This window comes from Lithobates pipiens, unplaced genomic scaffold (genome assembly GCF_037356315.1).
Source record: "Lithobates pipiens isolate NorthernLeopardFrog02 unplaced genomic scaffold, aLitPip1_a1.2 Scaffold_19, whole genome shotgun sequence".
Lineage (NCBI taxonomy): Eukaryota > Metazoa > Chordata > Amphibia > Anura > Ranidae > Lithobates > Lithobates pipiens.
Genome location: NW_027507764.1, coordinates 117,984,811 through 118,007,388, shown reverse-complemented (window position 1 = coordinate 118,007,388; position 22,578 = coordinate 117,984,811). Strand labels below are relative to the sequence as shown.

Here is a 22,578-nt window from a genome sequence, read left to right as displayed (position 1 = left end):
TATGGGGATTTTTTAAGTAGCGACGTTTGGCGCCATTCCACGGGCATGTGCAATTTTGAAGAGTGACATGTTTGATATCTATTTACTCAGCATAACTTCATCTTTCACTTTATGCAAACATTGGGGTAACAAGTGGTTAATAATAGAGCTTGCAGTCAGTAGTGTTAGGAGATAGTGCGTGCTGTCTGCGTGCTCTGTACCCAGTACATACCGCTATAATATAGGGCAGGCCCCTACTTTCAAACATCCAACTTACAAACATCTCCTACTTGCAAACGCAAGGAGACAGCAGCAAGTGAGATGAAAAAAGATGGACGACAAAACAAATCATACAGGGGTGATAACCCTTCCCTATGTTTTCCAAAAAGCTTAAAGATAGTTTTTTTGACTGGAGCTACACTTTAAAAATGTACCGGTTGAAAATGACAAACAGATTCAACTTAACACAACAAACCTACACAGTCCCTGTCTTGTTTGCACCGCCTGTATACTGCTGTTCTGAGTATATAGGGCCTGGGGGCCACACGCATTTCCTTTTTTTAATATGGGTACGGGGTTCCCCTTAATATGCGTACAAGACCCAAATAGGCTGGTAATGGGCAGGGAGGGCTACCCATGCCATGTTTCTCAATGATTTTCAACCATATTGCAGGAACCAGATATAACATTAAAACCGCAAGCAGTTTTAAATGGTGTTATTTCCGTTTAATGTCATTTTGTGCAGGGACTGTTCTAAACACGGGAAACACGTGGCACTTCACAGGCATACTACAGACACCCCCCAGGCACCATATTTAAAGGAATATTTCACTTTTTTTTTCCCTTTAATCGTCATTAAAATCAGTGCTCCCGCCAAAACGGTAGTTTTTATAACTTTTTTTTGCAGTGACCCATGTCCCCTGAGGCAGGAGGCAGGTCGCCAAACCCTTTTTAGGACACTATCTTGCATATTAGCCGTTAAAATTAGCACTTTCCAATTTGAACGTTCGAGTCCCATAGACTTCAATGGGGTTCTAACGTTCGTACCGAACGCGGGGGTCGTTCGCAAGTTCTGGTGCGAACCGAACCGGGGGGTGTTCGGCTCATCCCTAAACAACAGTTTAAAAAAAAAAAAAAAAAAGGTCTAAATCATTACTAAGCCATAAAATCTTAGGAAAATTTTAGTTCCAATACAGCAACTTAGTTCTTGAGGATTGCAAATGTCTCTGGAGGTGAAAAAAAACATATAAAATCAAAATAAAAGATATTACGAGAATAAACAATAGGAAGAAAAAAACATATTGATCTGCAATTCCTATCTGGCTTATGCTCCAGGACCTGCTTAGTGCAGCTTATTGCTAGGTGTATGGAATTATAAGTGAATTTATTAAGTGTAACAGACAGACTCTACACATATTTTATTACCTGCTAAAATACTTACTGCTATGTCACCTTCTTCTAGTCTCATTCCAGCCAGGGATGCTGGGTAAAAAAAATAACTTTGTTAAATTCATCTAGACTTATTTTATCAGATTTGATTACATAAAACCATTACAATGTTACAATGTAAACATTCAAAAGATTCTATATATTTTCAGGCAACCTTTCTTTCCCAAAAATTCGAAACAAATACAGGAGATCCAAATAAGTGCAAGGTACACAGTTATAGTTGCATTTTCATCAGCTGATTTAATCACTTACTAAGCAGATTCTTTATCTTTTAATTCTTGCCTATGCTCCAGTCTAAGGTGGTACCATGACCACTGCTCCAGTTTTTATGTTTTAGGGTGGCTCCTTTCTCTTAAAGCATCCTATGGAGTCACCTTTGCATGCAGGGACTAGAGTTGCATCTCCTTATACTGTGTGTATCAACAGAAACACACAGCTCTATAGCCTAAGATGGCAAGGCACTCCCCTTCTCCTTCCTTCTACCTCTCTTCTCCAAGCTCAACGACCGACTGGATTCAGCACTGTCCACTGGCAATGTGTATGTTACCCTAAATATTTGTTTTTCTATTTGTGTGTTAACATACGTGTGTTTTAGAAACCCTAGTCTTTATCATTTTCATGTACTTATTTAATTTAAAGGACCGGGTTGATCCTGCCAGTAGAGTTGGACCAAACACTACTTCGGTTTGTACCAGAATTCTCAAATATTGCAAAAGTTTGAACCTGAACCCCATTGAAGTCTATGGAACCCAAATTCGAAAAATCAAATGCCCTGTTTTTTAAAAGGCTTATATGCAAGTTATTGGCCCTACAAAAGGGTATGGGGGGCCTGGGTACTGCCCTGGGTTACATGTATCAATGCAATTTTTTATTTTTTTTTTAAAAGATAGTTTTTACAAAAGCAGTGATTGTATGTAATGATGCTTAAATTGGAACAATAAAAAGGAAAAATTCCTATATATATAGTTCTGGGGGGGGGTCCCTTAGTCTGCCTGTAAAGTGGTGCCTCTAGAACCTGCTGCAGCAAAACTGAAATTCATAAAGAAAAAAAATGACATTTAAATTGCCCACAATACAAAAATGTAAAAGCAAAAATGGTGTGGGGTATGGATTTAAACATGCCCCCCCCAGGATCTATACCAGACCCTTATCCAAGCATGCATCCTGGCAGGTCAGGAAATGGGGAACAAGAAAGCACTTCCCCTCCTTCTGAATCGTACCAGGCTACATGCCGTCAACATGAGGGGTTTCTTTGGGGCCCATCCCAAAGCACCTTGTCCCCACGTGGATGGCATGTAGCCTGGGGATGGGGACAAGGACCTCTTCCCGACAACCCTAGACTGTGGTTGTGTGGGTCTGTGGGCAGGGGGCTTATTGGCTCATTGGTCCCCTCCCTATGTTAATGAGGTACCCATTCACCAAAAAAAGTGTCAGAAAAAAACCAGTAGGCAGTTTTTGACAATTCCTTTATTAAAAAAAACAATGTCCCCTAATGTATATCAATCTCAATCACGAGGCCCACCGCACCCACCTGATCTGAAAAAGAAAAAAAACATTCGCCCACGGTGAAGGTGAACTGCCAAATACCTGCTCTGCCATTTGAGAGTTCTGAAATAGGTAAGAGGAGGGCCACCTAGTGACCTCACCTGGTGGCACCGCCTCCTTGTGACGTCACCAACCAGTGCATGCTGGGTTGTTGAAATGTAACAGAGGCCTGCATTTAAAGTGGTTGTAAACCCTTACAAACCACTTTGACCTACAGGTAAGCCTAGATTAAGGCTTACCTGTAGGTCCAAAAAATATCTCCCAAACCTATACGGTTTAGGAGATATTTGCCCAAAGACGGGCACCGCTATCTACGGCGCATGCGCCGTAGACAGCGGCGCGCAGGCGCACTGAGCGGGGCATCGTCGATGACGGCAATGCCGCGAGTCTCGGCTCCCGTGCGCATGCGCGGGAGTGACGTCATCGCTGCTCCGGCGAATCACAGCGCCGGAGCAGCGAGACCCACGGAGACCCACCAAGAAGATGGACGCTCGGAACTACAGGGGACAGCGGTGACTTCGCTGGCTCCTGTGTCAGGTAAGTGACACATAATGGACTACTATGCGATGCATAGTAGTCCATTATGCTTTGCCTTTGCAGGGAATGAAAGAGGAAGTAACACCCATCAGGGTTTACTTCCTCTTTAAGCACACTGGAACCACTCTCCTTTCCAAAATGGTTTGCCAGTGTCAATTAAATTATTTTAATAGAGGAACTTAACGAACCTTAAAAAAACCAAAAAACACAGATTTGCATTTTAAGTGACCCCCAGACCGATTCTATCAATATTGTACTGATGAACTTATGTCAGTAAGATTTTCCTGGTTTAAATCCATAGTAGCATACAAACACACCATATTATTAATATTCTTAATCCTCGTAATGCTTAATAGTTTTACAGGGTTTTTTTTTTTAACCAACTTGTATAATTGGTCCCTTTTCTGATATTTCTGTTGAATTAGACCACATTTTTTGGAAAAGCAATAAGATCTATAACTGTATTGATTGCAGATAAAGGTCACATCTCTAAAAACACATCTAACAATGATCTAATATAAGAAGACCAGTAAAATCAACAAAGTAATGAATTTGTTGTTTTATTGAGGTGGGACATATGGGTGACCTTATTACACACAATACGTATCTCCTCTTCATTTCCTACAATTTCTAGATACCCTGTCTGTCTTTCCATCAATCTATATCACTCTCCTATGGCACGGCCTTATGCTATTCGTTATCTGAACATTAAAAAAAAAAAAAACAGCTGTTCCTTTCACAAGTTGAATTTTAAAAGCGTTGTCAAAGTGACCAGACCCTTAAAGAAAAGTCTGGTCACCAAACTGACTGTTCTGTGGCAAGACTGTAACTCTCACGACTGGATAGACAGAAATACAAATATTGCCTTATACACGTTTTAACTGTGAATTTTGCTGATTCGGAGTTAAATTTTTTTACAGGCCAATAACTCTAAAAACTGGATACAAGTATGTTTGAAATTTTTTTAAGAGCTATCAGGCCCGAAACTTGACCTAAATATGCAAGTCTCTTCTGGATGATAGATATTCTCCACCTGTGTAAAATTATTGGATACTGTCAGCTAATATATTCATGGGCACCATAATTTATACCTACATATCTCCAAAGATGGTGGGGTATGGTATTTTTACACTCTCCCTTATTTTCACAAAGGAACTGTATCCCCGGAGATATGCCAATGATTAAGTATTATGAGCTGGCACATTTTAAACAAATCCTCACCTGGATTATCCCCAGTGAATGCAACTACATGACAATCACAATTAAATCCGAATCGCTGGATGAAATATGTAGAAACCGTTCCCTGGAGGTAAAGAAAAATTCACCGAAAGTTATTATATTACATATATTTTGACATACAGTATATTTTGAATTTTGAGAACACTTTAGGTAAAACAGCTCTTTTCAAATTGTGAAGGTGGATTGTTTCCTCTGGTCAGATACACAAGAATGGTGAGATAGAGAAAATAGATATGGCGCTATACCTTTTTTAAACTCACTAAATATAGGTGTCATAAAAATGTACAGATTTTCCAGCTTGCTGGCTAATAATTTTAAACTCTTAAAATCCTGAATGAACCAAGATATACTAAAATAATAAACCCAATAACTAATATAGTGCTAAGAATCAGTCAATATTAAATAGTGAATACAAAAGTGAATATAAATTTTCCAGTGTGCTGGTTAATAAATTAATAAATAAAATAAAAATAAGAATAAGAATATATATAAATGTGAATTCCACAATAAAATAAATAAATTAGATAGCTGAGGTAAATGGATGAATGATTGATGCTATGTTACTAACCCAATCTATAATCAACAGTGAAATTCTAAAAAATATACTCAAAGTGCCTGTGACTGTGGTTATGGCGTAACCAAGTGCCTTGGTTTGCAAATTCAATAAAATGACCATAAAACAAAACCAAAAAATTCAAATTTGTACAGTTGTGAACACAAGTGAAAAAATGAAAAGTGCAACGAATATATACACTGTGTTAGGTTTCAAAAAAATTCCCAAGTAGAGATAAGAAAATTGGGAAAAAAAAAAAAGTATAAGTAATAATAGAGATTTAGTCCATAATGTGAAAAAATCTTGCGGTGACAAATCAGATATGAAAGTCTAATTGGGTAAAATTGAAAATAAAAATGAAAATTAAATAGTGAAGAAAGGTTTTCTATGTATAGAAGAGGAGTGGAGGGAGTAACTTCGCTATCCGGTCGTATTTATGAATTTTGCTCTCACCAGAGATACGACCCCGTCCGGGGTGGATCAGCCTCCACAGTATAAGCCACTGTGTCGCTTCTTGGGCTGTTTTTGCTGTAAAGCTGGGGAGATCCCTCGTTCCTCCGTGGGGATGTTGTACCTCGTATTACATGTGGTAAAGAAGAGGACTTTCCATGGTATAGTATGTTTGCAACTCAGTTTATTTGTAACAACTTAAAAGTACTCACATTTAGTACGATAAAACACATATTGTAAAAAGCGTTCGGAACTTCCGCTCGGCTAGCACGCCGTTTGCACTGGAGGTGTACGTATCTGGCCACGCTCTACGCGTTTCGTCATTCAGACGTCATCTGGAGCGGCCATCTTCATACACCTTTCCACTTATATAGGGTGTAGTTACCAATCGCGCATGCGTGGGACCTAACCGCCATGTTTGCTAAGGGAATCGCCATTATTAAGCCGATTTTTGTGCCGGCTATGCAGGGAATATATCATTGTACCTGCTAATAATCTGATGTAAATAAACGCAGATTGGGCACTCCTCCTCTATAAGTGGAATATATACTATGACATCCTTAATACTTTATACATACCCCTAATTCGATATCAACATAGAAATTCCAATCAATACACATTATCTATAAAACAGTATCTATAAAAATCTATGAAAGGGAAAATGAAGGAAAAAAATGAAGGAAATTTTTTTTTTATATATAAAGGAAAAATACTGAAATAATAAAAGTGTGTGTATGCTTTACCATAGAGAATAGAGGTAGAAAAAAATAAATAAAAATAAAAATTACAATTAAAATTAAATTTAAATTTACACTGAACAACGTCTCAGATGTGCAAATAGCTACCTAAATTCCAAAGACATTGACTATTTGAAATTTCTTTCCAATGTTTGCTATATTACCCAAGGGGTAGAATAGGGAAAGGAAATGAATAACATTCGATCTCAGTTGGAATAAAGAGAAAATATATGTAAAAAATGTAAGAAATGTACCTAGATTGTATATATATATATATATATATAAAAATTCATATATATATACATAAAAAATGAACTATATGTATAAAATGAACTATACATATAAAAAAATTCATATATGAAAAATATATATACATAAAATGGAAGAGATAAAAATGTATACGAAGGGAAGGCACTAAAATGGTAGAATGGGATAGGATTATTAGTATTTTTATTTTTTATTTTTTATTTTTTATTATCACGTTGGGTAGGAAAAATAGAATTAAAGTGTTGGGACATTAGGATATTAGAATATAAGTTTCTAGGTGCAACCTTATTATTTATTCCCCTGCTATATATTTATGTTCAAGGCCTTGTTGATTGTATTACATTCGACCCTGGAAAAATGTGTTAAGATTAAAAATTGGTTAAAAAATAAATTAAAATTGAAATAAAAAATTGGTTAAAAATCGGTTAAAAATTGGTTAGGTCCCGCGCATGCGCGATTGGTAACTACACCCTATATAAGTGGAAAGGTGTATGAAGATGGCCGCTCCAGATGACGTCTGAATGACGAAACGCGTAGGGCGTGGCCAGATACGTACACCTCCTGTGCAAACGGCGTGCTAGCCGAGCGGAAGTTCCGAACGCTTTTTACAATACGTGTTTTATCGTACTAAATGTGAGTACTTTTAAGTTGTTACAAATAAACTGAGTTGCAAACATACTATACCATGGAAAGTCCTCTTCTTTACCACATGTAATACGAGGTACAACATCCCCACGGAGGAACGAGGGATCTCCCCAGCATTACAGCAAAGACAGCCCAAGAAGCGACACAGTGGCTTATACTGTGGAGGCTGATCCACCCCGGACGGGGTCGTATCTCTGGTGAGAGCAAAATTCATAAATACGAACGGATAGCGAAGTTACTCCCTCCACTCCTCTTCTATACATAGAAAACCTTTCTTCACTATTCAATTTTCATTTTTATTTTCAATTTTACCCAATTAGACTTTCATATCTGATTTGTCACCGCAAGATTTTTTCACATTATGGACTAAATCTCTATTATTACTTATACTTTTTTTTTTCCCCAATTTTCTTATCTCTACTTGGGAATTTTTTTGAAACCTAACACAGTGTATATATTCGTTGCACTTTTCATTTTTTCACTTGTGTTCACAACTGTACAAATTTGAATTTTTTGGTTTTGTTTTATGGTCATTTTATTGAATTTGCAAACCAAGGCACTTGGTTACGCCATAACCACAGTCACAGGCACTTTGAGTATATTTTTTTGAATTTCACTGTTGATTATAGATTGGGTTAGTAACATAGCATCAATCATTCATCCATTTACCTCAGCTATCTAATTTATTTATTTTATTGTGGAATTCACATTTATATATATTCTTAGTCTTATTCTTATTTTTATTTTATTTATTAATTTATTAACCAGCACACTGGAAAATTTATATTCACTTTTGTATTCACTATTTAATATTGACTGATTCTTAGCACTATATTAGTTATTGGGTTTATTATTTTAGTATATCTTGGTTCATTCAGGATTTTAAGAGTTTAAAATTATTAGCCAGCAAGCTGGAAAATCTGTACATTTTTATGACACCTATATTTAGTGAGTTTAAAAAAGGTATAGCGCCATATCTATTTTCTCTATCTCACCTTTCTTACTGTTCCATCCATTAGGATGGAAACAAAATAGAGGCTGCTCTTACCTACATTACATTATATATACTCTCTGTTTAACAAATCCCATAGCGCGCCCTATCCTTTTATTTTTAGATACACAAGAATGAACACCCAGCGATGTCAAATATTGTGTATACAAGAAACCCATTTCAAAACAGGCGCTATTCCCACTTGCACCCATAAGAACTTTCCTCGCATATTTACAGCATCAGGCCAACAGAAAAAAAGAGGAGTACTTATTGCCATACATCATTCAGTTAATTTTCAATTGCATGAATCTATTGTAGATACCAATGGACGATACCTCATATTAATATGTACCATTGATAATATACTTACTACATTGGTAAATGTGTATGCGCCTAATAAAAGGCAATCCCATTTTCTGAATGGCCTGATGAGAAAAATAGGTAAATGCCGAAAAGGTGCCTTAATAATTTGTGGAGACTTCAACACAATACATGAACAAGAACTAGACACTTCTAATCCCAAAACCAGAACCAACTGTGCACTTAAATTTTTTTTGAATAAAAGCGATCTCTATGATGTATGGAGATGCCATCATCCTGGAGATCGTGAATACACATATCATTCCCTGGTACATAATACCTATACTTGTATTGATTATATTTTTACGGATAAGTGGTTATTGCAGCGGGTGAGGGAGTCTGACATTGCACCCATCACTTGGACTGATCATGCCCCAATTAGTATGACTATTCTACCTAAACACTCTCAAACGACCCATTTTCTATGGAGAACAAATGCATATCTTATCAAAATGCCTACCTATGCTACAGCTATACAAAACCAGATAACTGAATTCTTTAAATATAATGTGGGATCGGTGTCAGACTCCGCCACCCTATGGGGTGCTCATAAAGCATTTAGTAGGGGAATCCTAATGCAACTGAATGCTCAATTCAGGAAAAATAAAACGAAACTCATTGAGAAACTTACTGCTGACATTAAAACATTAGATTCCCAAAACCAATCTCACCCATCACAACAACTGAAAACTAAACTACAAATATTACGACAGGAACTCAGAACGACTTTATTGGATACATTTGAAAAACATACTAGAAAACTTAAAGCTAAATATTACCATACTAGCAACAAAGCAGGAAAAAACATGGCACTTCGGATCAAAGGAAGATATTCCAAATCAAAGATTCCATATCTATACCACCCTATTACTAGAGAAAAATTGCAAGACCCCCAAGACATAGCGAATGCATTTAGCTGTTATTATAGCTCCCTTTACAATCTTAAAGATGATTCTCAAACTCCCACACCTACCCCAAAGATAATAAGTGATTTCTTAGATACTATTAGTCTCCCATCATTAACTACTGATCAAATCTCTGATCTTAACGTCCCATTTTCAGTGGAAGAAATTGCTAGAACTATAGACTCCCTGCCCAACAATAAATCTCCAGGCCCAGATGGAATGATAGGAGAATACTATAAATTACTTCGAGATATACTGGCTCCCCACTTATGCTCACTTTTTAACAAAGCGGCATCCAAATCAGAATTTCCGGCTGAGATGCTTCAGGCCTTGATCATAACACTGCCGAAACCAGGCAAAGATCCCAATGCTCCCCAAAATTTCAGACCGATTTCATTATTGAACATTGACATCAAAATATACGCCAAAGCAATAGCGAATCGACTGATGAACTACATACCAGACCTCATTCACAAAGATCAATCTGGCTTTACTAAAGGTCGACAATCTTCAGATGCAACAAGACGTCTGATTGATATTATACACTTCACTGAGAGACATCAAACACCTTCTCTGCTCCTTTCTTTGGATGCAGAGAAGGCGTTTGATAGGGTCCATTGGGGCTATTTACAGTCAGTGCTTTTAAAATTCGGCTTTCATGGAAATATTTTATCGGCAATTTTTGCACTGTATAAGGGCCCCTCAGCGAGAGTATACACAAATGATATGATGTCTAGGCCCTTTGGCATCTCGAATGGAACACGACAAGGTTGCCCCTTATCTCCTTTAATATTTCATTTAGCCATCGAACCTCTAGCAGAACGTATACGATCTGACACAAAACTATCTGGTATAAAAATTGGGCAAATAGATAATAAAATAAGTCTGTTCGCAGATGACATAGTGCTTATAGTGTCTGATCCTATTTCATCTCACCCGAATCTCCAAAATATACTAACGACATTTGGAGCAGCATCATATTATAAAATCAATGAAACTAAGTCCAATATTTTAGACCTAGGATTAGATAACACAACCAGGCAGTTATTGTCTAATAAATACCCCTACCACTGGAAAGACGAGGGGATTTCTTACTTAGGAATCACTCTCACTAACAAAACAAAACAGTTATTTAAAACAAACTTTTTACCATTTAACCACTTTCAGACCGGACCATTTTGCTGGTAAATGACCAGAGGTCTTTTTACACTTTGGCCCTGCGCTGCTTTAACTGGTAATTGCGCGGTCATGCAATGTTGTACCCAAACGAAATTTGCGTCCTTTTCTTCCCACAAATAGAGCTTTCTTTTAAAGGTATTTGACTGACTCTGCGATTTTTATTTTTTGCGATATAAACATAAAAAGACCGCAAATTTTGAAAAAAAATGATATTTTCTACTTTTTGTTATTAGAAAAATCCAATAAACTCAATTTTAGTCATACATTTAGGCCAAAATGTATTCAGCCACATGTCTTTGGTAAAAAAAAAAGTCAATAACTGTATATTTATTGGTTTGCGCAAAAGTTGTCACATCTACAAACTAAGGTACGTTTTCTGGAATTTACGCAGCTTTTAGTTTACGACTGCCTATCTCATTTCTTGAGGTGCTAAAATGGCAGGGCAGTACAAAACCCCCCCAAATGACCCCATTTTGGAAAGTAGACCCCCTAAGGAAATTGATAAGTGGCATGTTGAGCCCATTGAATATTTTATTTGTTTGCCTCAAGCGATTGAATAATGACAAAAAAAAATTATTATTTTTTTTTTTACACAAAGTTGTCACTAAATGATATATTGCTCACACATGCTATGGGCATATGTGAAATGACACCCCAAAATAAATTCTGCTGCTTCTCCTGAGTACGGGGATACCACATATGTGGGACTTTTTGGGAGCCTAGCCGTGTACGGGGCCCCGAAAACCAAGCACCGCCTTCAGGCTTTCTAAGGGCGTAAATTTTTGATTTCACTTCTCACTACCTATTACAGTTTTGAAGGCCATAAAATGCCAAGATGGCACAAAATCCCCACAAATGACCCCATTTTAGAAAGTAGACACCCCAAGCTATTTGCTGAGAGGCATGTTGAGTCCATGGAATATTTTATATTTTGCCACAAGTTGCGGGAAAATTACAAACTTTAATTTTTTTAAATTTTTTTTTCACAAAGTTGTCACTAAATGATATATTGCTCACGCATGCCATGGGCATATGTGAAATGACACCCCAAAATAAATTCTGCTGCTTCTCCTGAGTACGGGGATACCACATGTGTGGGATTTTTTGGGAGCCTAGCCGCGTACGGAGCCCCGAAAGCCAAGAACCGCCTTCAGGTTTTCTAAGGGCGTAAATATTTGACTTCACTCCTCACTACCTATTACAGTTTTGAAGGCCATAAAATGCCAAGATGGCACAAAACCCCCACAAATGACCCCATTTTAGAAAGTAGACACCCCAAGCTATTTGCTGAGAGGCATGTTGAGTCCATGGAATATTTTATATTTTGCCACAAGTTGCGGGAAAATTACAAACTTTTTTTTTTTTTTCACAAAGTTGTCACTAAATGATATATTGCTCACGCATGCCATGGGCATATGTAAAATGACACCCCAAAATAAATTCTGCTGCTTCTCCTGAGTACGGGGATACCACATATGTGGGACTTTTTGGGAGTCTAGCCGCGTACGGGGCCCCGAAAACCAAGCACCGCCTTCAGGCTTTCTAAGGGCGTTACAGTTTTGAAGGCCATAAAATGCCAAGATGGCACAAACCCCCCCCCCCCCCAAATTACCCCATTTTGGAAAGTAGACACCCCTAAATTTAGGGGTACACTAGTGAGACTAGGTAATAAATAGTGGGTGCCCTGAAACTATAAAAAAATAACTAACCAACCAGCGTCACCTGTAACAGTTATATGGTGATCACTGGTGAAAGGGTTAACTAGGGGGCAATCAGGGGGCTTTATGCGGTAGTATATGGGGGTCCCTGGCGCTATAAAAAGCTGCGGCGAACCTAAATACCTACCTGCCTAACTAGCGTCACCTGTGACACTGATACAGCGATCAGAAAAACGATCGCTTATTAGGCTGGGTTCACACTGGAGCGATGCGGGAACGCCACGAATCCGCGGCGGGTTCCCGCATCGCATGCCTCCCGGCGGCAGTTCACACTGCCCTATGCGAACTGCTGGGAGTGTCAGTGAAATGTTAATGACACCCCCAGATCAGTTCGCATATCGCAGTGCGATCTGCAAACTCGGATCGCATGGTGTGAACACCCATGCGATCCGATTCTGCTGCGGACCAAAAAAAGGGTCCCGTGCGAATTTGCGGCGGGTGCGGCGAATGGCTGAACTCGAATCGCAGAGATCGGATGTGATTTGCACTGCAGTGCGGTGCGAATCACATCCGTTCTCATAAACCGCTGCAATGTGAACCCAGCCTTAGTGACACTGGCGACGGGGGGTGATCACAGGGTTAAACCTTTATTGGGGGGGTTAGGGGGGTACATTAGAACTAAAGGGGGCTAACCCTAACTGCCCTAACAGTTATTACAGTCACAAATGACACCAATGCAAAAAAAATGCATTGGTGTCACTGTGACTGGGGGGGCAGGGGTAATTGGGGGGGTGAGCGGGGGGTAAAGGGGGGGTGTGAGTGTGCCTGGCATGTTCTACTGTGAAGTGTCGTGTTGGTGCAACTCACTGATCCTCTCTCCTCGGTGTCGGAACGAAAAATACCGACACGGAGGAGAGATTACATCACTTCCTCTCCTGTGTTTACATTACAGGAGAGGAAGTGATGTCATGAAGGATTTCCATTCGTCGGGAGCGATCGCGAGGGGGTGGCCATGAATGAATGGCCGCCCCCTCATCCCGGATCGCTCCCGAACGAATACCGACCGCCGCAGGCACGGGGGGGGGGGCCGATCGGGCCCCCCACCCGCGGGAAGGCAGGGACGTACAGGTACGCCCATATGCCTGCCCGTGCCATTCTGTTGACGTACATCGTCGTGCGGCGGTCGGCAAGTGGTTAAGAAACATTTTGAAACAGATCTGACAACACTTAGTAAATTCGAATTTACATGGGCTGGTTGCCTGGCAGCTTTCAAAATGATGACCTTACCAAAATTATTATATCAACTCAGGTCCCTTCCAATATGTATCCCTAAATACTACTTTAAATCCTTACAAAGCAGTTTGGGAAAATATCTATGGAATGGCAAAAAATCCCGTTGCGCATACCATATACTAATTAAACATAGAAATATAGGTGGTGCGACCGTACCTGATCTACAGGATTATTATGACGCAACTCTTTTGACCCAATTGCAAGAATGGTTCTTGCCTACTCCTAAAACTTTATGGGGACAAATTGAGAAAGACATCAAACGACAGCCTAATATGCAATTCTGGTTACTTAGTAGGAAAATTAAGTCCACAATTACAGCTCAATACCCACCAACGGTGAAAGCGACGCTACACTCTTGGCAGAGAATCATCACATACAAATAGGATAAAACTCCAATAACGGTGTTAAACCCTCCTCTAACAATTATACCAACATTAATTCCTGGCGTACAAATACACGACTGGAATTTGGGTCGGGATATCAAACTTGGTTCCTTCTTCCAACAGGGCTCATTAAAGTCTTTTTCTCAGTTAAGTAATGAATTACAGCTTCCGAATTCTGAGCGATCTACATATATTCAAATAGAAAAGTGTCTGCTACACAATCCACAACTCAGAGCTTCAATCCCGGTTCAAATATGGTCTTTCCTCAATAACCATGCCACCTCACAGAAAGGAGTAGCTACAATATACCCAATTCTAGGGGAAAAAAACATACCCAGCAAACTACCTTCCTTCCTTAAATGGGAACAAGATTTGGGGCAAGACTTTTCAATTAAACAATGGATGGCTTCCCTACGAAGCATATATAGGGCCACTGCATGTGTTATACTATGGGAACTGGCACAAAAAATTGTTCAAAGACAATACCTGACTCCACATATCCTAGCAAAATTCAAGGGGAACACGTCACCTAATTGCTGGAGAAATTGTACCCAATTGGGGACCCTATTTCATATTATGTGGGACTGCCCAAGCTTACATAACTACTGGCAGGCAATCTCCCATTTACTCACTTCCGTAACAGGTATTGTCCTTCAACTTTCACCAGAACTAGCCATTCTGAATATGAATTTACATACGATTCCCAAACAATGTCGTAAAGTAGTAACACATATACTTTTAGCTGCGAGACTATCCATAACTAGAAAATGGAAAACTGACTCTCTTCCTACTATGACAGAAGTTATAGAATTAACCCAACTCCACCACTCCTACGAATTGTTATTTCCTAATGACAAATCCCTATATATTAAGGAACAACAACTATGGGAACCTTGGAGTACATGGTACAAAAATTATACTTCCACAATTTAGATAATGCTGATTCTTTAATCATATAGAAGAAAGAACTCCTGTGCGTTTTAATATTTTTTTTTGGATGGCTTTAAAAATAATTTCATAACAAAGTGACAAATATATCACATGTTTGTTTATCTGAATTGAGCTGCGGAGTAAGAATAGATCTTTATTTTCCTTCATAAAAGATAACTACTGTGTTTGAATTTCCTTTAGGATGTTGGACTAGGTACTCCAAGACACAGATAGATCCCTGTGAGGGGTGTCTTGGGGTCCAGAAGTGGCCATTATCCATATCGCTATTTATAAATCTTACAATAATTATATTATGGACTTTTTTATACAAATTCTAAGAGACTTACTCTTGTTCAAGTCCCTTTATGACTATGAATATTAGATACTTGGGAATACTACTTTATTCTTTATTGTGGATCATTTGTTTATATGCTATATTGTGCTGAGAAAACCCTGTCACTACATTATACTGTGTTATGTTACTTTTATTACTATATATTATTATTTTTTATTTTTTTTTGTTTTGTAACCCTTGTTGTAACTAACTCTGCTAAAAATCTCAATAAAAACATTTGAAAAGATACACAAGAATGAAGGGCTATGAATTTGCCAGCTTTGGTCTCCAGCTAAATTCCATCCTACCCAGAGGCATCTTGCCAATGAGGCCATAATTATTACTAATAATACAAAAAAAGGGGGAGGCAGGGATAAAATGTACGTAAGGGGCCAATAGTGTCGCCAGATAGGGGAACCAAGCAACAACAGACGATTCCTAGTGCCCTGGTTTAACACCAAGTGTATAAGTATTTTTTGCTCACCAACTGTGGATGAAATGACGCAGTCAGGGCCGGACTCAAGCCCATGGGCCCCGCCCAATAGGGGGCCCCGCAAGCCCCGCCAAGATGCATAGCCAAGTGTACACGGCTCGTCTCTGCTCACAGTCACGCCCAGTCCCACCCTAGGATGGACATAACACAGGGACTGGGCGTGACTGTGAGCCAAGCTGAGTACACTCGGCTACTCTCGGCTCCACTCGGGACTGCAAGAGGACCCGAGAGCCGCCGAGAGGACCTGTGAGTCGCCAAGATACACAGGATTCTGTATCTCGGCTGCGCCATTTTTAAACTTCAAGACTGCAATGACAAGGCTGCAAATGACACTGGGGCAAGGCTGCAAATGACACTGACAAGGCTGCAATGATGGGCATTTAAATGTTTTTTCCTTAACCACTTTCAGACCGGACCATTTTGCTGGCTTAAGACCAGACCACTTTTTGTGATTCGGCACTGTGTCGCTTTAACTGACAATTGCGTGGTCGTGCGACGTGGCTCCCAAACAAAATTGACGTATTTTTTTTCCCACAAATAGAGCTTTCTTTTGGTGGTATTTGATTGCACCTGCGGTTTTTATTTTTTGCACTATAAACAGAAATAGAGCGACAATTTTGAAAAAAACACATTATTTTTTACTTTTTGTTATAACAAATATCCCCTAAAAATATATAAAAAAACATTTTTTCCCTTCAGTTTAGGCCGATACGTATTCTTCTACATATTTTTGGTAAAAAAAAATCGCAATAAGCGGTTATTAATTGGTTTGCGCAAAAGTTATAGTGTTTACAAAATAGGGGATAGTTTTATGGCATTTTTATTAATAATTTTTTTTTACTAGTAATGGCGGCGATTAGCGATTTTTATTGTGACTGCGACATTATGGCGGACACATCAGACATTTTTGACACATTTTTGGGACCATTGTCATTTATACAGCAATCAGTGCTATACAAAGGCAGTGATTCCTGTGTAAATGACACTGGCAGTGAAGGGGTTAACCAGGGGGGGGCAGTGTAGGGGTTAAGTGTTCCTAGGGGCATGTTACTAACTCTGGGGGGCTGGGCTTTGTGTTAGTGAACACTGATCTCTGCTCCAATCACATGGAGCAGAGATAAGCGTCACTTGTTGCTAGGCAGAACGGGGAGATGCTGTTTACAATGGCATCTCCCCGTTCAGCCTTCCCGTGAGACGATTGCGGGTATCCCCGGGAAGATCGAGTCCGCTGGACCCACGACCAGACTCACGGGGGTCCCGACCGGCACTCGAGCGATGGCAGGGCGGCATATAAAAATGGACGTACCTGTACGTCAATATGCCTGCCCGTGCCATTCTGCCAACGTACATAAGCGCGCGCCGGTTGGGAACTGGTTAAACTTCCCTCCTAAAAGTTTTTTTTCCTTAAAATTCCCTCCTAAACTTGGGGTGCGTGTTATACGCCGGCGCATGTTATACACCGATAATTACAGTAATGTATAGAAGGCAGGGCCTGAAAGAGACTCAAGTCTAGGGGCCCCCGCCACCTTAAGTCCTTACCTGGACGCAGTCTATACTTACTACACACTACATTCTGTTGGTGTAATAAAAATAAAAAAACAATTACGGTGCGCATTACACTGACAGTGGTCTGTGCAAAGGTCCGGACTACTTGAGCATGGGGGGGGGGGTAGAATATAATTTTTTTTGTGTATTCAGAAGGATTTGGAATTTTGTAATAGAGAGGTACCCCCCTGCATTTTTTTGGTAATTATCTGTTGGTCTAAGTCACATGGGGGAGGGATTAACCATTATTCTCTCTGGAGCCTTTCCCAGGGAATATTGATTTGTGGACATATGTAGTGTTGAGCTTGATATAATCACTGACTTAGCTGCACTGAACTCCTTCCTTGGCCACTGTGCTACACAGGACACAGTGCCATCACTTTCCATGGCAGCCATCTTTGCTAAGGGGAGTGGCCAAAATGCTCCATCTCCCTCCAACATGGTCCTGATCGCTCCTATTGGCTGACTAGGAGAAGTGACATGAGAAACACACCCTCAGGCATACTGGGTACATCAGCAAGATCTGAATGCAGTTCTCAGGGAGTAGGAAGTTGGTGAACCTCCCACTGTCCATATGGCATCAGGTACATCAGTAGGCGTGACAGAAAGGGAGAATGTCAGCACTCTGCATATTTGCCCTGCAGAGAAAAGGCAGGCCAAGATAAGCATCAGGGGGCCATGGCTATGCTCTCTGTAATGGGGTGGATGAGGCTAGGACTGGCTGTCTGCTAAGTCTGCTGGTCAGTCATTTAAGGGCTACTCTTACAAACTAAATAAGTTTAAGGCAGCGGTGCTGGGGACCACTGTCTCTGACAAATCAAATCAGAGATAAGACTCAGGGGTTGTCAGGGCTGAGCACATGGAGCTTGAGTGCAAACGTTCAAAAACCACTTTTACAGAAAATAAAGGGGTTTATTTATGTTATACAAACATTTTTTTTTTTTGGATTAACTTTTTAACTATTGCTATCTCAAGGAATGAACAGCATCCCTTGTGGCAGCATGAGCCCTGAAATGTAATCTTTGTGGACAGATCTGAGGTCAATTTGACACTCTTCTCTGGCCTCCAATATCAGACAAAGATCGGTCTGATCGGCTGCTTTCCTGGCCGCTAACGGCCAGATAAACAAGGTGGCGAAACCGGAAGTGATGCCATAATCGTCAGTCTCGGTTTCTGAGGTCACAGAGAGAGGAACAATGTCAGTTCCTCTCTCTCCATTCTGTGCAGCCATTGCCGCAACGCTCCTGGGCTTTGCGATCGGATGGTAAAGCCCGGAAAAGGTGGTGGCGAAAAGGGGTGGGAACCCTTCCACCACCCGCAGGAGTGATTGATTGGCTGTTCAGCCACTCTAAACACTTCTGCTAAAGAGGGAATCGCAGGCTGAAAACTTCCATACTGGGATGATGCCTGGAGCTGCAGGCATCATCCAGGTATCACTATTTCAATCTAAGGACGTTCTACGGGTGGGAAGTAGTTTTAAAAATTAATAGACACAATTGCTGTTTGCCTGTTCTATTATGAAAGTAGAAGTCCAGTCAAATACTATCTAAGCTTAAACTTGCTTCTCCCATATTCTGATCCCTATACTAACTACCCTGTAAGGAAAGGTGTGTACTTACCGATTCTGTGGGCACACTCCGGTCCTGTCACAAGATTGGCCCCTGCAATGGCTTCAGTGTAGAGAAGAGCCTGCTGACAACGGATGCCCCATTGTAAGCCTCTGGGTGACATCATCGCCCATGCATTGCAGCCACTGTGCCCACCCAATGGTGCCACTGTGCCCCATCAAATGCTGCCACTGTGCCCCATTGAATTCTGCCACTGTGCCCCATTGAATGCTGCCACTGTGCCCATCAAATAGTGCCACTGTGCCCCATCAAATGCTGTCACTGTGACTACCTGCGCCCGCGGGGGACCTTGCAGCGGGTCAGATAGCGGCTCCTGTGTCCTCCATGCGTCTCCTCCCCTCCTCCTGATAGGTGTCCAATCGTAGTTCCTGTCCTTTCAGCCAATCAGGTGATGGGTAACAGACTGCGCACCTGATTGGCTGAGAGGTGGTTCAGTGTTAGGAAAATGAATATTCATTCACCTGGGTGAACTGTGAGCGCAATGCTTTGTGCTTGCAGTTCACCTTTCTGAAGCCTATTAGAGCCTATGGATCTAATCAGGTGCTTCAAAATAACGTGCTGGAATTCAGGCCCCTGGCATCAAAAAAGGGGCCGGGCGCCTGAATAGGGGGTGGTGGCGGCGGCCATCGATAGATTCATACAATGCATGAATCTATCCATTATACACAGAGGGGGGTGGCTGGAGAGAGGGGGCGGTAGCCGTGCGCCCTAATGGAGGCACCGCTACTGGTATACACTTTTCCTTTACAGAGTAGTTAGCATAAGGATTTCAGTTGAGGTGGGAGCAAGTTTAAGCATAGATTGTATTTGACATGATTTCCACTTTAATTACACACCCCTTGCACAGTCATTCACTGGGAAGATAAGTGTACTGCTGTTCCCCAGCTTGTTTTACAATATATACACATATACTTTCATCTGGGCTTGGGGAGAAAGGTGCAAACCCACCAGTACAGTGCTTGATGAAACAACTGGCCCTAGCTTGTCCCTGAGGCCGGGTGCACAGGCTTCAAGACACTTCTCATTCCAAGTCTTGTCATGAATGTCTAATAAATTCATTCCAGAACCTGTAAAAAAACAGAGGCATGTTTAATTAGAGAGTAGCAGAATGAGAGAGTAAACAGAATTTACAGCAATAATAATCTCTGGTTTAAAAAAAAACAAAAAACATTTTACTCAAGTATGTACTCCTAAAGGAGAATTTTCGGAGTTAAAGTGATTGTAAAGGCTTGTTTTTTTGTCTTGTTTTTAAATAACAAACATGTTATACTTACCTCCTCTGTGCAAAGGTTTTGTAAAGTGTGGCCAAAATCCTCCTCTTCTGGGGTCCCCCAGCGGCGCTTCTGGCTCCTCCTCTTCATTGGGTGCCCCCTCGGAGGCCCGCATTCCAAGGGGACACCCGTGCGGGCACGCTCCCAAGTTCTGCTGCTGCGTCCATTGACACAGACAGCAGGACTTCCCCCCCCCCCCCAGCTCCCGTGTCACTGTATTTGATTGACAGCAGCAGGAGCCAATAGCTGCGCTGCTATCAATCTATCCAATGAGGACCCAAGGCAGTGGCTGGAGCTGCTGTGCTTGTCCCTGTTGATGGAATGATCAGGTTCAGGTAAGTAAAAGGGGGACTCTGGGGGGATGCTGCACTACAGAAGGTTTTTCAGCTTAATGCATAGAATGCGTTAAGGTGAAAAACCTTGAGGATTTACAACCCCTTTAAAGTACAACAGAGTAGAGATGGGTTTGAGCACCTGTTATTTTCAGTTATTAATGCTGTCTGTGCCCCTGTTAGTATTGGCTTATTTCTTTCTCCTCCGCTGTCAGCTTGAGGAGAAAAATAAAAACGATCACTGAGCTTTTGTTTTGATCATGTGATCAGATGTCATTGGCTGACAGCTGATCACATGGTAAGGGGCCGGGACTCAGTGATCACAGTGCGCCCCGCATGTGCCCTGTAGGGCGAGTGCACCAAGCGTGCACAGGGGACGCCGTCATATAACGGCCTCCCGGGAATTCAGATCCCCGCTGTGGCCGTCATTCGGCCATAGTGCGGATGTCAAATGGTTAAAGTGAAAGTAAAAGAAAATCCCAAATGTTGGGCTGTCCCCAGAACACTAATAGAGGAGAAATCTTCAATGGGGGCACTTGTATTCCCTTAATTTGCAGGGATTTCCTGTCACTTCCTGTTTTGGCTATGAGAGAAAATGAAGGGAAATCTCCACAATGGAACACAAATGGTAAAAAAAATTAATTGACAAGGGTTATAACCCTCCCTTACTCTTTTCAAAATGGAAAAAAAAAAGTTTTGTCTATATTTCTAAAAAACACACCCCCTCTATGCTGCCACATCGGCTCTAAGCCTGAGAACTGACTGACTGTCAGTCACCACTCTCCCTGTCACTGGAACGGGGTGTGGGGGGATGGAGGGAAGGGCAGTTGGCTCTAACTATCACTGAGAGCTAGGACCAGATGTCAATAAGGTAGCTGGGCAGATCCCGACAATATGATCAAGATTCCTTCAGAGCCTGAAGCGGCATGTGTGGTTCAGGAGCCACTAACAGGCTAGATTTTAAGTATTACCTTGAGGAGATGCAGAATACTGCAACTGAGCAGAAAATGATATCACATGTTATTTATTTCCGTTATCATGCAAAGCTGGCCTGTTGGTGGGTCCTGAGGACAGGAGTTGAGAACTACTGTCAAGATGTTACAAGGAGATAGAAAAATATAGTAAGAAATTATTTACCGTAGTGAAAAATCATTCTCAGGCTCATTTAGTAGCCATCTAGAGCTTTTAAGTATTGAATGTGTATGGATTGTTTTGGAAGAATAAGGATGACGTTTAGTGTCATTTCGATTTTCCTATAATCAAGTAGAGGATTCTCGGTGGTCTACTGGCATCAAAAAACACCCCTACATAAGAAAACTTGTAATAAGCTTGTAGCATTACACATGTCTATACCAGCCTTTTACAACCAAGGTGCCCAGACAACCCCGGAGATGCCTTGAGGTTTCTTTAGAGGTGCCTTGCCTAAGAATTGCCCCAAACTTGTATATAAGTCAGCATATGGCCATTACACAAGATGGCAACATTACGACCTGCGTCCTAACAACCAATAACCCCGCCCCCTCACTGTCAGCGCTGGGGTTACTATAGCTGAGTGATGAAGAAAAACTGAGGGAGAAGAGAAACATTGGAATACTAGTCAGTACCAGTGTGCAAAAGTGTATTGGATTTGGAAGAATAAATCACCTGTAACATTTGGTGTCCTACATGTTTGGATGTTGATGTATTATGTAAAACTATTAGAATAGTTGTTTACATTTTAGAATTAGGTGCGTCCAGACCAGGGGTCTCAAAGTACTGGCATGCGGACCGGTTACAAATGGCCCGCAGGCAGGGCCAATCCTAGGCGGGTGTGACATGTGGCAGTATGCAGCAGCTGGGAGCTTTCTCACTCCGTCTGAGTCTCCTCTCCCCCGC

At 40.9% G+C, this 22,578-nt stretch overlaps 1 protein-coding gene across 5 annotated transcripts in view; it reads right to left on the bottom strand.

Moving 5' to 3' along the window:
• The window catches only part of XYLB (xylulokinase), a 242,160-nt gene that overhangs the window by 179,322 nt on the left and 40,260 nt on the right, over positions 1 to 22,578 (bottom strand). For all 5 annotated transcript variants that reach the window (XM_077491188.1, XM_077491191.1, XM_077491187.1 and 2 more), the window contains 3 exons: positions 20,049 to 20,167; positions 4,732 to 4,813; positions 1,421 to 1,461 (listed from right to left, as the gene is read on the bottom strand). In XM_077491188.1, the coding sequence (XP_077347314.1) occupies positions 1,421 to 1,461; positions 4,732 to 4,813; positions 20,049 to 20,167 (242 nt within the window). The remainder of the gene's footprint in view (positions 1 to 1,420; positions 1,462 to 4,731; positions 4,814 to 20,048; positions 20,168 to 22,578) is intronic.